Here is a 14,738-nt window from a genome sequence, read left to right on the forward strand (position 1 = left end):
TAAATAAACTTGGGTTTGATCCTTGAATATACAGTATTTATTCACAACTGTGTTATGCATTTTCTCGTGATATAAATTCGCAATCTCAGTCACACTCCTTGGATAGAATGTTTATCATAATTTAACTGTAACTCACGTACATATCAGAGCCTGCTTGATCTTGCTTAGCTAAACAGGTTCTTATATTTTTAGGTATTAAAATGGCACATTTCTGCCAACAGGTTCTCAAACCACTAGGTTCTTACACGTGGGTTATTTACCGTCTTGAATGGTGAGTTAACATTAGGCTTTATAAACACAGATAAACACTTACAATTTCTGAGTAATTAGCTGTATACCAAAAATACCAAAACCCTTAGTTTATGGCTTTCTTCATTGGGACACCTGTTTGACTGTCCACATCCTTCTCATCCAGTCTCCAAAAACTGACACTGTAAAATAGAAACTGTGAACAGTCTCACCACCTAACATCATCAACGGTTGCCACATTTTCATAAATGTAAGGACAACTTTTGACCTTTCGTTGCAGTTTTGATAACTATTACTAGAGGACTCGTGTAATTGTACCTGGGAGTCGGGGAAACTTAAACACGATTTAAGAAAAGTAGTGTTAAAAAAAATCATTCACCAAATCCGTAAACAAAACGTCATGGAAAGTTATTGAATAAGGATGCTGTCGTTTAGGCTTGCAAAAAGGTGACTGAGATGAGATCTATGTTTGGCCATAATTGGTTGCATAATAGACCATAATGATTAGGGGCTCAAAGAGGCTAGCAGTACTTAACCGGCAATACCTTGCCCAAGTACCCAGCCCAGGAGATTTCTGTGTTCATCATTTTGGAAAAAGCTCATTATACCTTTGAAATGTAAATTATGCAATAAGAAATCACAGCACAGACAAGGAACAACACAAAAAACACATGATCAAGTTTGACGGACACTTTTTGCCATGTTACTTGCTGTTCTTCCTCTTGCAAACCCCTGGGCGTGCTTACGCTAGTAGATGGGGACAGTTCAATTGCATTCACGGACGTGCGAGATTTCATGGATGGCGGCTGAACGTCTGAGCTAGCTACATGTATTCGTTGAACGCTTTTCTTTTTCCTGCACATGTTGAAAATGCTTTGCACCCACTCTGGGGGAGTGACCTCCATGAAAAAGACCTTCAGGACGAAAATATTGGCAAACAGGACCAATGCCATGATGACCAAAGTGACCTGCAAACTTATTCCAAGGATTGGAACACCATCGGACGTTTCAGGGAGGAAAGACGGGATTAGAAGCAAGAAGACAGTCATAGCAAGAAGCATGGTGGTGACAAAGCCAATTCTCTCTCCACTCTCCACTGGAATTAAAAAGCTTGGAAGGGCGAGAAACATAAGCATTATACTGGGAATGGTCAGATAAAACAAGTGGTATAAAGGCTTCCGTGACATTTTTAGCGTGTAAACCACCTCGCTGAAATCAAATGGGCAACAGTCACCGTGATCTGTTAATTCTAATCTTGTGGAGATCTCGTCTATCGTCCAGTCACCGTTTGTGACAAACCGATCTGCAAATGAACAACACGTATGATTTTACACACGGTGGCTGCGAGGGAACCTCTACCTTTGAATACCCTTACAGTCAACTCTGGCCTTGTGGACTCCCTGCTATTATGAACACCTTGCTATTACGGATAGAAGCTACATCCCCATCCCAAACTACAGTCGAACCCCTATTAAGCGGCTACCTATTAAACAGCCACCCTATTAGGCGCCCGGTAATCAAAGTCCCGATAAGAGCTTTTCTATTGTTTTTACCTTTATTAGACGGCCAGTCCGTCTTTAAGCGCCCACTATCTATTTCCCCGAGGGTGGCCGTTTAATAGGGGTTGAACCAGCCGAAACTACAAATAAAGGTTTAGAAAGAGCTCCCGCTATTACGGGATTGTGGATATTTCAAGTCCCTACACGCAAATGTTTAATGCTCTACTGTCGTTAAAACGAATAACTTGGACATGTTGAGGGGACATACTTAATTATTCTGCAGTCATACTTACTAGTTTGTAAACTATTTTGACCTATATTGTATAACTATGTATCAAAGTAAAATGTGTATTACAAATGAAAAGAAACTGGAAACCTTTTTATTAAAAAGTTTATAGGGATATACGTTATATATGACACTCCTCAACCAAAACTTGGGTCATTTTCCGCTATTGCGTACACCAGAGTTGACTCTCCTTCAGAGGGACACAAAACATTTGTCGCCGCAAGCTGCATGCTTATAGATTTCTTTTAGTACAGAGACACTTCTCTTACGGGGGTTCTTCTCATTGTCCCTGGGATGTCTCGTAAGGGGAGGTTCCACTTTATACTTTGTACAAACAAACTGAAAAGACAGAAGGGCCTGAAAAGATGAAATGCGTGATTGACTGATTGTTTAACTGTCTGGGTCGCTGAGAGACGAGAAGCAGATATCATGATTTACTCAAAGCAACCTTACATGATTCGAATTACTCACTGGTAAATTCACCACTTGTATCTTTAAATAGTTTGATGTCCATCCTGCCAATTCCGTATGTGTATGAACCAAAGCCCATTTCACAGGTCTGGTTGTCAAATGGCCAGTTACCGATTTCTAATTTGCAGTTGGCTTTAAATGTAGCTGGTCCACTCCACACACTCATTCCGGTATTATCCACGGACACCTCAGTGACAAATTTTGTTCGTCCTCCGGCTAGAGTAACGCTGTCATCACCACTGAAATCAACAACAGGTTTGTGAACTTACTTTGACATAATAATAATAATAATAATAATAATAATAACAACAACAAATATAATGATAATAATAATAATGATAATAATAATAATAATAATAATAATAATAATAATAATAATAATAACATATCTTACTTGACCACTCCCCCAATGTGGCTTTTCACGGCCAATTAAGTTAAATGATGAAACAAATAATGCAAATGAACATAACATGGTTAAAAATCCCAACTGGAGGGAGGCAGACCAGTTGGCTATTTACAAGCATGACCGAGGAGTTGACCTAGGGTCTACCTAGAAACAACTCCGTCTGAGTGGTCAGAGCGGGACTTGAACCCGCGACCTCCGGATTTCAGGTCCGGCGCCCTAACCACTCGGCCACGCTGCCTCCTACTTTAGCCACTCTTCTTTTGTGGGTGTTTTGTTTGCGACTGGAGGACGGTTATTTCTTAGTTCTTTTATGTTTTTTGTTTTTTTTACTGAAGTAAGATACAATTTTAAGACTTCCCGTTTGTTTTCTCGTAATTTTGGACATCATAAATGAATGACTCAGTAGATAGTGACATTATATACATACATATTTATTACAAACGCATTTTTTTATTATTTACATCATTGTGTGCACATTTATTTCAAGTACATATTTTGTTCCATAAAAACATTCAAATCTTTAACAAACTGGCTCAATACAAATATCAGCCACAATTTCTTTTATCTACAAACACCTACTTATTGAAAAGAGAAATGTCCGGCACCCAGATTTCGTCCGGGACAAACTGTACTCGAGATACTCCTCCATAATCATCCGAGTTCCATACAAGGAATTCATTTCTCCACGTCTGTGGAAACCAAAACAACTTTGAATAAGAAAAGTCTTATTTCGATTTGAGTTACGTAGTGTTATATACAACCATATAAACCTGAGTAGCCAGCCCTTTGTTCATGAACTATAAGTATGACCTGGGTTCAGAAATAACGGAATTCGGTTCAAACCCGTTCAACCTGGTTGAACGTTAATTAGAGCCGGCGTTCAGTCTGAATATTCCTCTAAGAGAAGCAGCGCATACGAATTGAAAATGAGAGAATTCAACGAAATTTTGCTAATATATTTTTTCAGGTTGGTGTGTAACAGGTCTGACAGGCAACTAAAACAGTTTGCAGTTGTCTGTCTCTGCGTTATACTTCCTGGTTTCTAGATGATGTGACCAGAAGTTAATGACTTTCATTTCAGCTAGCTAATATGCTTAAATGGTCAAATCAGTCTCCATCGAGTCTCCACTTCAAGATTTGTAGATTAAAACGTATCAGTAATGCAGCAATGTAACTTATTGCATACCTGTATTATCCATGTATCCAAAATAATTATTTGTTCTTTCGTATCCTGTGATACAAACAAACGACAAAACAGAGTGAAATCAGGAGCACAAGTCCACGGAGAAAAGAAATGGCTAAGGGAAACGTCGACAACTGCCCTGAGATACAACTCTTCAGCCTAGCAGACGCAAACGCTCAGCCAATAATTATCAGTACTAATTGGCCGACTTGTTTGAAAGCCGGTTAACGCTAACCCAAGATTAAAAGTTAACCGAAATATTAATTTTTCTTCTATAAAAATGCCGGTTCTTCACTGCCTATATTTGGTCTAGTTTGAGATTATTTAAATTCAAAACTGAAGGACAAACAGTATAACCAAAAAGCTTCACCGAAAACTTACAAATCTTGAATAAAAATTCTCGCTAATCCTGAGTGAGCTCAAACCTGGCCCTGGTTAACAACAGCTTATCCCTTAGTCAATAGACATGCCATTGATCCATTTGACTATACTCACCACTTTAACAAGTCTGCTGATCTTCATAGAAAACGACACTTCCACGGTCTTATTCCCTAAAACTGGTCGGACTTGCTTGTCGTAGTCAGTCAGAAGTCGTAGGCGGATTTGATGTTCAAATGAGAGGTTAGATGACCCAAAAATGCCTTTAAAAAATAGACTGGAGTTAATCGATAACAAATAGAATCGTAAAAAGCGCTCTCAGTAAGCATAAGCTTAAAACACTTCAATCGACAACAAATCGCTGGAGCTTCCTTACGATTAGTTGTTTATTTCATGACTCACAAAATGACAAACAAAGTGACGAGCTACAGACAAACTGGCAACAATAAAGGCAAGCTGTCGCATCGAACTCCACTGAAAACGAAGAGGACTGATGTGACAACCAAATCCTTCAATTCTTGTTCAAGTAGGAAGGAAGATAACTGGCATTTTCTGTTTTAGTTAGATAGTGCTTTAAAATCAGCAAACTTTTCATCAATTAAATATATCTTCAGTTCAGTAATTTATGAAAAGGGCTCATCAGTTTATACTAAACAACGGAAACCTCGAGCGACCCCGAGCGACTAAATTTTATAATTTTAAAATTACGCTCCGTACGTATTTAAAAACCTCCTGTGGGCATCCATAAATTGATAAATGGGTGCTGCATGATACTGAAGTAAATTTTTTCAGTGTTGCCCCAATAACTTATTTGGACAACTGAACAAATGAAATATTCTTACATTTACTGGTCTTTACTAAACTGACGGAGGCTTTTTGCATTCGTCCAATATTACTGGCATAACTGAATTCCCCGCTCGTTCAAGCAGAAGAGAAGCTCTGTCTCGCAGCCAGTACTCATGGATAATTTAGTAATCCAAGCAAAATTTAAACGAAAACCCACGGAAAAATTCTTTCGCTATTGATATTTGATAGAAATCCAAGGCGTTTTCACCTGCCGTGTTCTCTTACAGTGATTAGATCTAAAAGGAATTCCCGATTTAGATAACAAAAGTACTAACGAAAGAGCAGCACGAAAAGTTGCCATTAACACGTTCCCATTCGAAATTATAATCATGATTGAAATCATTAACCAGCAGAGAAAATGGTGGTGGTTCTTGAGATACAGGCCAGATGTAAGAAAAACTAAGTATTCCACCATGTAAAGTTTTGGTTTGCCAGAAATAAGAAGGACCTGAGGATCGAGATGCCATTGCGTGATTACCAGAAAATGTTTCGTATTTACTTTGCAAAGAAAATCTGGCTTTAACAAGTTTATCTTGGGTCTATCTCCTATGTGTAGTTCAAGCAGGTGATTTCAAGTTCAACCACTGTAATATATCGGGATATTGAAGGATTTTATTCAGACGCTTGTACCACTTACAAGTAGAAAACTTATAAAAAAATAACACAGCAATTGAATTTTTTTATAGAATACAGCGCAATAATTTTTATAAAATATATTTTTAAGCCATATATTCATGTAAAAAATACACCGAAAAGACTGTCTAATAACATATGTGAATTGGTTGCTCGTGGTGAATTTTCTTCACCGCGAGAAAATCAGTCCAGCTTTGAAACTGGCGATGAAATCTGTATTGTAACAGAGGAATTATGATGAACTCTATACTTACTTTTTGTGAAAAATCCCTGCAGACAAAGAATAATGAGAAGGATGGCCATGATAACAAAATGGCCTGAACTAAAGTTTAGTTCGGAACACTGCGCTTAAATGAGGCGCAAGCGCAATTTGATTTCACCCGTGTAAAACAAAAATGCAAGCAAGATATAAATTCCCAACCATATATATTCGTGATTAATAATGGGTAAAAAGGTAATGGTGATGTTTAAAGAAATAGGTGTTGGGTCATTCGAAATATAATCTTGGAATATTTTAGGTGTTAGGGATACAGTGACATTACGGACTTGCTCCTTGTCTAGCTGATCAAATGTTGTCTTCTCTTATTGTTGTTGTTGTATACGCAGGTGCTGCGTTTCCTAGGAACTAGTTCTTTAGCGAAATATGTGTAAATTACTTGGCTGTTGTTGCACTGGAAATGGTACCGTGTGACTTAACTATTTTGAATGCAGTATCTACTTAAATAATTTGTTAGCCGATTTCTGCGAGCACCGTTACTACACTACATGTCTTCGGTTCAGCTGCGTTGTCCAGCAACTCGTTTGTTTACTCGCAGGTGTCGATCGAGAAAATGAAATAAAAATTGAAATCTAGATTTGGAAGCGCTCTTTTTGGAATTAGTCGTTTTAGACTCCTTCACTTATTTTTAGTCTCCTGTCCAATTTTTCAGTCAAACCTTGCTCTTTTTACTGATCTTTTCAGGGAGTTTGATAGCAATGGTTAATTACTTTACTCCTGGTTCACACTTCGACCCAAATAAAGAAAAGACTCTTTGCAATAGCAGCGGCACCTCGTTAGAGTGTGTTTGTACCAAGAGCACGTTCACTTAATGAGATGGATAATTCTAACTGGAAATCCCGCCCACGAAGCTGGGAGTTTGCAAACCTATTTCTTGTAACACTTTAGTCGTACAGAATTTTCAACAACAACTTTTATTGGAGACCTTGGCACCTTTCCTTGATTTTATTCTCTAAACTTATTCTTGATTATTTATATATTTTACGTGCTGTTTTATTTGGATCATACTCCCTACGCTTGATAGTGGAAACTCAGGAATGAAAAGATTTTTCACTAAGTAAATTCTGCGAAGGTGCATACCTAGGGTGACATACGGCACAGCCGCATTTATGCTAGTAGAGCACTGCGCATGTACTGACATCAGCGTTGATTTCCGAATTTGACGGATTAGACAGCTGATTGACAGCACGGGTGTGATCCAGATAAAAGCGCGCGGGCCAAACCTACGCATCGGAGTTGTAATGATCAGAGTTGAATGAAGTTTGTCAAGAGCAGAAGTTGAAAGGAGATCATTGGAAATTAAAAGTGAGCAATTAAATAAGAGAATGTTGGAATGATCTGCTAATTCCCCAAAAAGGTCGCTTTAACACCCGTTATATATTGTTATGCAAATTATAACTCATTTTTTTTGTAAAATACACGTTTATCCTTTTCACCCCAACAAAGTTGGTACTTTCATGTCGTAATATAAAGTTTTCTACACGTGAATTTAGCCGCTCTTGGAAGTGAAAATGCTCAGTTACAATGATGCTAAATTAACAGCGCAAGCTGAAGTGTCTTAGAGCTTCGGTGTTTCTGTCTTTCTCTTTTGTTTTCACTGAAAACACCGAAGCTCTAAGACAGGCCAGCCAGGTTAGAGTTTGATTACTTTCTCGTGCCTAGCCGGAGTATTTATAAATCGGTAACGAGCAACAAGACTGTTACTAAACAACATTTTAAAACAAGTAATACAAAGATTAAGACAAACTGAACAATTATTCCTTCGAGACATGTCCGGCTTAATCGTGACTGTCTGTTGTGTGTGTATCGGTGAGTTCATTTAAAAGAGTAAAAACCCGGAATGAAAAGAGTGATTTAAACGCAGCGAAGATATAAAACCTATAATGTTGAGGAAGTGAATCTCAGTTAGCAGTTTGTCAGCGTAATCGGTATAGAGGTGCATGATCATGCACGGCACGCGGAAAAATAAATAATCGAACCAGTTCAACAGCCAATAAATACGAAATTAATGAAATAATCTCTGATATACTTACTTTTTACAAATAATCCTTGCAAAAACAGAATAACCAGGAGGTGGGCCATCTTTGCACTGAAAGTTTTCGAAAGATTTTTACAGCCTCGTTCACTGAACTTTAATGTTGATACGCTTGACAGAACTGCGTCGTTTCTCATGCATGCAAAGGTTTTACTAATTTTTCCATTGTTGTGCAAATTGACTCCCCCTGTGTACAACGTTTCGCTGTTACGTCAGATGCATGTAAAATGAATTTTACGATTCTGAAAGTTGTCACTAAGGGTCAGAAAAAGAGCTCATGTAATCATGTCGTACAAATCACAAGGCTTCGTCAAAATAAATGATATAACAATGTTGTGCAGTGACGTGGGAATCAAGGTCACTCAGGATAAGGGCCAAGGTTTAATGAACAAACACAATAGGGTAAGATTATTGACGTGTAACCACAACAAACACAAAACAAAACGTAAATGTGCGCAGTGATTAAGAGAAAGATAACGTCAACATAAATCGTATGTCTCAGCCATAGGGCTGGTCACAGGGTATAGACCGCTATAGGCTGTCGCGCGAACGGCCCTCAAAAAATTGTGCGTTAAGGCGACGATCTACCTGAAATATGCCCTTTTTATGCACAGCTGTCAAAACCCTGATTTTCATCCAAACGATAACCAGGAGCATATCACATGTGTCAGTGCAGTACTATAAATAACAACCCCAATTAACCGGCCCCCAGCGGCCACCTCTTGGTCGTCCCGATGAGGGTCTTTCTATTGTCTTTACCCCTATTAAACGTCCATCCAATATTAAAAACGCGTAAATTCACTTTGTTTTGGAAAAGGCGATGGTAGATAAGAATCCAAAATAGAAGGCGAGAAGTGATAAAAATATTCAAACACAAGTTTATCATAATGGTCTTGAAGAGTTGAAGTGACCCCATGTTCACTGAGAAATCGACGAAAACTATTCAAGGTAAGCAAACCCCCATGAAGGGGCCAACCGCTATTAAGCGGCCACCTCCCATTTCCCCGAGGGTGGCCACTTTAGGGGTCTGACTGTGTAAAAACTTACCTCTTATGCACATTGAACTTCTGTACAGAAAAGGGCTGTTTAAGAAATGGTAAGCGTGCAGCATGCAGCTATCGAGTTTTAGTATAAATCTACTAGCGTTCTATCATGAATGCCGTTCTCTGATTGGCTACGCTACTCACTATCTATTCTGTGATAGATAGTGAGTAGCGTAGCAGTGTGCCCTTGTTAACAAAATGACGGCCGCTTCTTGGCGTTTTCGAAGGGTCTGTGAAGAGGATTTAGATTAAGTTTTGAACGAATAGTAGATTTATACTAAAACAATTAGATTATTCACTCTCGATTTCTATCACGCGATAGTTGACGAGGGATTTAACAAATTGACGTCAGTTTTTTATGCGTCTGTCCACTTATTGATGATAAATTGCGTCATAACATTGTCAAAGTGGCCGTGGAAACACGAGCCGCAGGCGATTGGTTCCGCAGTAAACTATGACAATGTTATGACGCCAATTTGTTTTTTACAATAATAAGACCCCAAAATGGTCAAATGCCGGGAATAAATGAGAAGAAAAGACGCCGTAAACTTGCCGTAAACAATGATAAGTGAAATGTATTCAAAATGACGCGAACGTTGTCAATAGCTTTTCCCGCTTTTTGACTGGCTACTTAAAAAAGGCCATAAAATCTCATTGGTTAAAAAGTTGACAGTTTGACAGCTGAAAGTTGAACTTGAAAGGTTGTATAAATTAAAATTTTATCCGTCTGTACTCTTCTTATTGATGATAAAAATGAGCCAATCAGCGCGCGAGAAATTAGACAGTTCTTGTAAAAAGAAATCTCGAGCTCATAATCGAATTGTTTATTATATAATAACCCAAGTTATTTTCGCATTTTGATTGGTTCTCGTCTATGATCTATTGGGGACAGACGCACGACTGACGTCATCTTTTCAAAGTTTTTCCCTCTGTGTTTTAAAATGGCGGAAAGTTTTGAGAATTAAGGTAATATTTTACCTGACTGGGCGAAACATAACGTACAAAAAAGTCTTGTCAAGGCATTGAACAGGTACGAGAAACCATTGCTTGTCTCGAATTTAACGAAACCAGTAAACAAAACTTTTATGAGATAAATAATGGTTATTAAATCCATTTTGAAATCACTGGTTATCCTTGCAATCTGGTTGGCTCTCAGTGGTGCGATTTATTCACGAATCGCACTATTTTTTGCTCTAAATCGCTTCTTTTTCTCAGCCAATGAGAATGGGACAGTAAAACAAAATAACCAATCAGATTTCAAGGTTAGATTAAAGTAACCAATAAAATTTCAGGAAAATGAAAGGCAAAAAGCCAGTGTGGCGAATTTTGCAACTATTATTGCCAAAACTTTGTTATAGTTGCTTTTTCCCAAAACAATTGACGAATTTAATTAATTTCAGTTTTTGAATGACGATTTTGAACTTCTTCAGGCTGAAGACCTACTTTAAGGTTACCGTAAACCTTCGCGGGTGTCCTTAGCGAAAAAAAATATTACCGCGCTGTCTTAAAGACAACCACTACAAATTATATATCAATGCAAAGGTTATAGAATGCTCTATTCGATAAAAATTGTTTTGCCTCAATTTTTTTTAATCATAAGGCGAGCGCGACCTAAAAGCGCGAAACGACCGACGTTCCATTGAGCGAATTTATCGGGTATCAAACTCGACCGCATCAACAAAGCTACTGCATTATATCATTCACGAGGCATCAATCATCAAAACCGTGTGAGGGTTTGTCGATATTCCTATTGGTTGTTTTGGAAAATTTCTGTCAAGTTTGATGTCCAAAAATTCAGCGACACGTTTTACGACGAAGGCCATTGCAGGAGATCAATTTTGAAAAACGCAAATCCCCCACACGGTTTTGATGATTGATGCCTCGTGAATGATATAATACAGTAGCTTTGTTGATGCGGTCGAGTTTGATACCCGATAAATTCGCTCAATGGAACGTCGGTCGTTTCGCGCTTTTAGGTCGCGCTCGCCTTATGATTAAAAAAAATTGAGGCAAAACAATTTTTATCGAATAGAGCATTCTATAACCTTTGCATTGATATATAATTTGTAGTGGTTGTCTTTAAGACAGCGCAGTAATATTTTTTCGCTAAGGACACCCGCGAAGGTTTACGGTAACCTTAATGGAAGTTTCCAACTTTCAGTGTCCATTTTGACGAATATTTTGGTGATTTTTCTTCAACATCTGCTCAAGATCCGTATGATACCGAGTCCAGCAAAACATAAACAAACGAAAACCACACAACAACAAATTCAGAGCCATCTCAAGAAGGTAGATGTTTCCAGGTTTCTGGTAGTTTCAAACGAAGCGACACAAGAACTCAACTCTGTCGCTGTGAATAAACATAGTCAAAATACGCCCCGCTCCACAAAACAGTGAATGAACGAACGTCTTCCGAAGCTGATGCCAGTCCCGCCATCTTGAAAAATATCTTGAAACAAATGGTGCGGCAAGAACTTGACAAGGTCCTGAGTATTAAGTTCTACGCCGAGGTCACAAAAAGAAACGGAGATGATAACGAGCTGGAATCCCTTAAAATCATGCAGAGGGGCACTGAACGGTATTTAAAAGAAAAAGAAAACTATCCACAGGGCATCGTGCACTTGAGCTCGGATAACTTGATTATTTAACAATTAGATTATGGGCTCGAGATTTCTATGAGGTGATATCTGATGAGACCGAAGGCCGAATCAACTAACACCTCATAGAATCGAGAGCGAATAATCTAATTGTTTTAGTAGAATTCTAACTGAAATAAACGCAAATAACGGTTTCTAATTATCTTTCTACGCATTATTGAACTTTACGCTTTAACAAAATCGCACGCATTGAATTGTCCTTGGTAAATTTGTTGTTGTTTACGCGCGCGCACTCGTTTTTTCAATAATTTCAAGTTTTTAAAGTCAAGGAATCACTAATGTCCTTCTTTTAGTCTTCTCAGGGTTTTAATTATCCATTTACATGCAAACTTTCTTCTAAAACGTCAGAAAAACGATAAAAACTTCGCATTTTGTGGACGGTCGACAGCCACTGCACTCTAATGGCTGATAGTATACGAGTAGCTCAGCCAATCAGATTGCAGCATTTGCATTAGTATACTAGTAGAATTCTACTAGTCTACTAATGCAAATGCTGCAATCCGCGATAGTTGATTCGGCCTTCGGCCTCATCAACTATCACCTCATAGAAATCTCGAGCTCATAATCTAATTGTTAATTATCCATGACTCGAGGGAGTTTCACAACTCAAAAGAAATCCATCGCAGAGTTACACAGGATGCACCTTGAAATTCCTTCTCCAAAGACAACGAAAAGTCTCAGCCTCAACCACAGAAGAAAGAAAGGCCTTCCATCATTGATTCAGGCGACGAGAATTGAATTTTTATGCATGAAGTAGACTCTTTTCGTTCCGACTTCAGAACTGCTTGTTTCTTGGTTATGCTTGGTTGTGCAACAAACCGACCAAAATCTAAAATTTTAAGGCGACAAAATTGAGCGATTTCAAAATGGATTTAATAAAGTGGCAATTGAACTGAGTGGAGTGCAATTTTAGTCTGAAATCATACTTGTGATTTCGAATCGAACGAACGCGCAGCGCAAGTTCGATTTTGAAATCACACGCGTATGATTTCAGACCAAATTAAATTGTACTCCACTCAGTTGAATTACCATTATTTATCAAAAATTGGTTAAGCTTAAATTTGGATCAGTTTTCCGAAGAAATGAAATCAAACTGCACATGATGAAGCTTTTGGTGGTTGAGCTCTCTGTCCTTCACAGCCTCTTCGGCAAAAGAAAAGAAGAATATGGAACCACACATTTCTTAAAAGCGAGAGTGGAGAAGAAAGCGAACAAACACCCCTGGCTTTGAGCTGTTTGAAATGCTCTCATTCAATAGCAGGTTTGTGGGTTACGTTTTCCTTTCCACTTTGTTATAAATTTGATGAGTTGCGCGTCCAAGGCTGAACTTACATGAAATACATGAATGGCTTTCAAAAATGATCTCTGTCACTTTCGTTATTTGGTAAAATAAGCTTAAATGAAAGGAAGATTGAGGCCTAAAGGCAAATGTCACAAACGTAAGCTTATACTTGTGCACGATGCAGACTTTCCTTCGAGCGGCTGTTTCTTCGTGTTTCTTCAAGAGTTTAATTCACGATCGAGCGACGAGCGTTCGAGCAAAACTAAAACCCGGGAACTGAAATAATTCATCAGAGGCTACCAATGTTTGATAAAACTTCCTTTATTAAAGCTCAGAAAAACTATTACCTTTAACGTTTTTGGAACAGAAGGATTTCGGAAGTAAGACTTCACAAACAGAGATTTGTTAAAGCTCTCATGTTCAAGTGTTGTTAGCCGAAAGCATTTAAATGGTTTTCATGCCAGGAAAGTGTTACAAAGAAAGCTTGTGCTGAATTTTATTGTCGTCAAATCGCAAGAAAATTCTCCCTAAAATTTCCGCAATGCATTACTAATCTCAAAAGGTTGCTACAGAGCAACTGATTCAACTCCTGTTCGCTTAAATTTGCAAATTTCTTTGGTGGAGGCCCGGCAAAAAACTTAAGCTCGAAATTTGGTAGCTCACAGGAATAATATCCCTCATTTCCGGAAGAAAGATCAGATTTATTTACATTTCAGGAGAACAAAAATAGAAATTATGTTTTACAAAGTATCAATATCGATGAAAAAATTGCCGAGAAAAAGACAGTACAAATAAACAAACTGACGTCAGCGTGCAACCCACGGGCAAATGAATCGAGCGGAACGCGCACCTCGCTAAGGGTCCGGACGCACTGGACTGACAAAATTTGTTTGGCCCTTCCAAAAATCTCGACAAATTTTGTCTCTGCCAAATTTTTAATTTATCAAGCGTGGGCGCACTGAATCACAGCAAAATATTTGTTAACCACAAGTGTCAATCACATGGAAATTAACACCATCGCTTGCGCGCTTTCAATTTGATTACATGTAGTCGTGAAACTTGCACTTGTACTTGTACTCGGCTGACTCGGGTGGACATACGGATGTACAAATTGAGCAGAGCTTGGTCCTGGAGATGCAGCTGGAACGTTAACGTAGACTTGGGAACCGTAATAGTTGTACTGTGCGAACGGATCGTCATGGAGCATACCGAGGTACGAATCTTCCATGTTTATCGTTCATAGCAGTAATGGTGGCTTATATGAGCAGTAACCAATCAGGAGCCGAGAGAGACAATAGGCTATTGTTTGGAAAACAATGGACGCTGATGATTTTCCAAATCCAAGATGGCCGCCACAAATTTCAGCCAATCAGGAGCTGAATTAAGAACAAAGGATGCTATTGTAATAGTAGTAGTAATAGTAATAGTAATAGTAATAGCTAGTAGTAATAGTAATAGTAATAGTAATAGCTAGTAGTAATAGACGCTTATAT

The 14,738-nt window shown here is 38.4% G+C and overlaps 1 protein-coding gene and 1 non-coding gene across 2 annotated transcripts; both read right to left on the reverse strand.

The window, feature by feature from the left end:
- Positions 1-560: 560 nt before the first annotated feature.
- LOC145467225 (neuronal acetylcholine receptor subunit alpha-5-like) lies at positions 561-14,473 on the reverse strand. Its single transcript, XM_081450780.1, has 6 exons — positions 14,346-14,473; positions 4,590-4,749; positions 4,098-4,142; positions 3,491-3,600; positions 2,506-2,744; positions 561-1,552 (listed from the first exon to the last, which is right to left on the reverse strand). Exons 1-6 carry the CDS (start codon positions 14,471-14,473, stop codon positions 852-854), a joined length of 1,383 nt encoding a protein of 460 aa, XP_081306906.1. The 3' UTR covers positions 561-851.
- Positions 3,077-3,149, reverse strand: Trnas-uga (transfer RNA serine (anticodon UGA)). The gene has a single exon. It is a non-coding gene; the product is annotated as a tRNA-Ser (tRNA).
- Positions 14,474-14,738: the final 265 nt, after the last annotated feature.

The sequence above is a fragment of the Orbicella franksi genome, chromosome 14 (genome assembly GCF_964199315.1).
Source record: "Orbicella franksi chromosome 14, jaOrbFran1.1, whole genome shotgun sequence".
NCBI classification, from domain to species: Eukaryota; Metazoa; Cnidaria; class Anthozoa; order Scleractinia; family Merulinidae; genus Orbicella; species Orbicella franksi.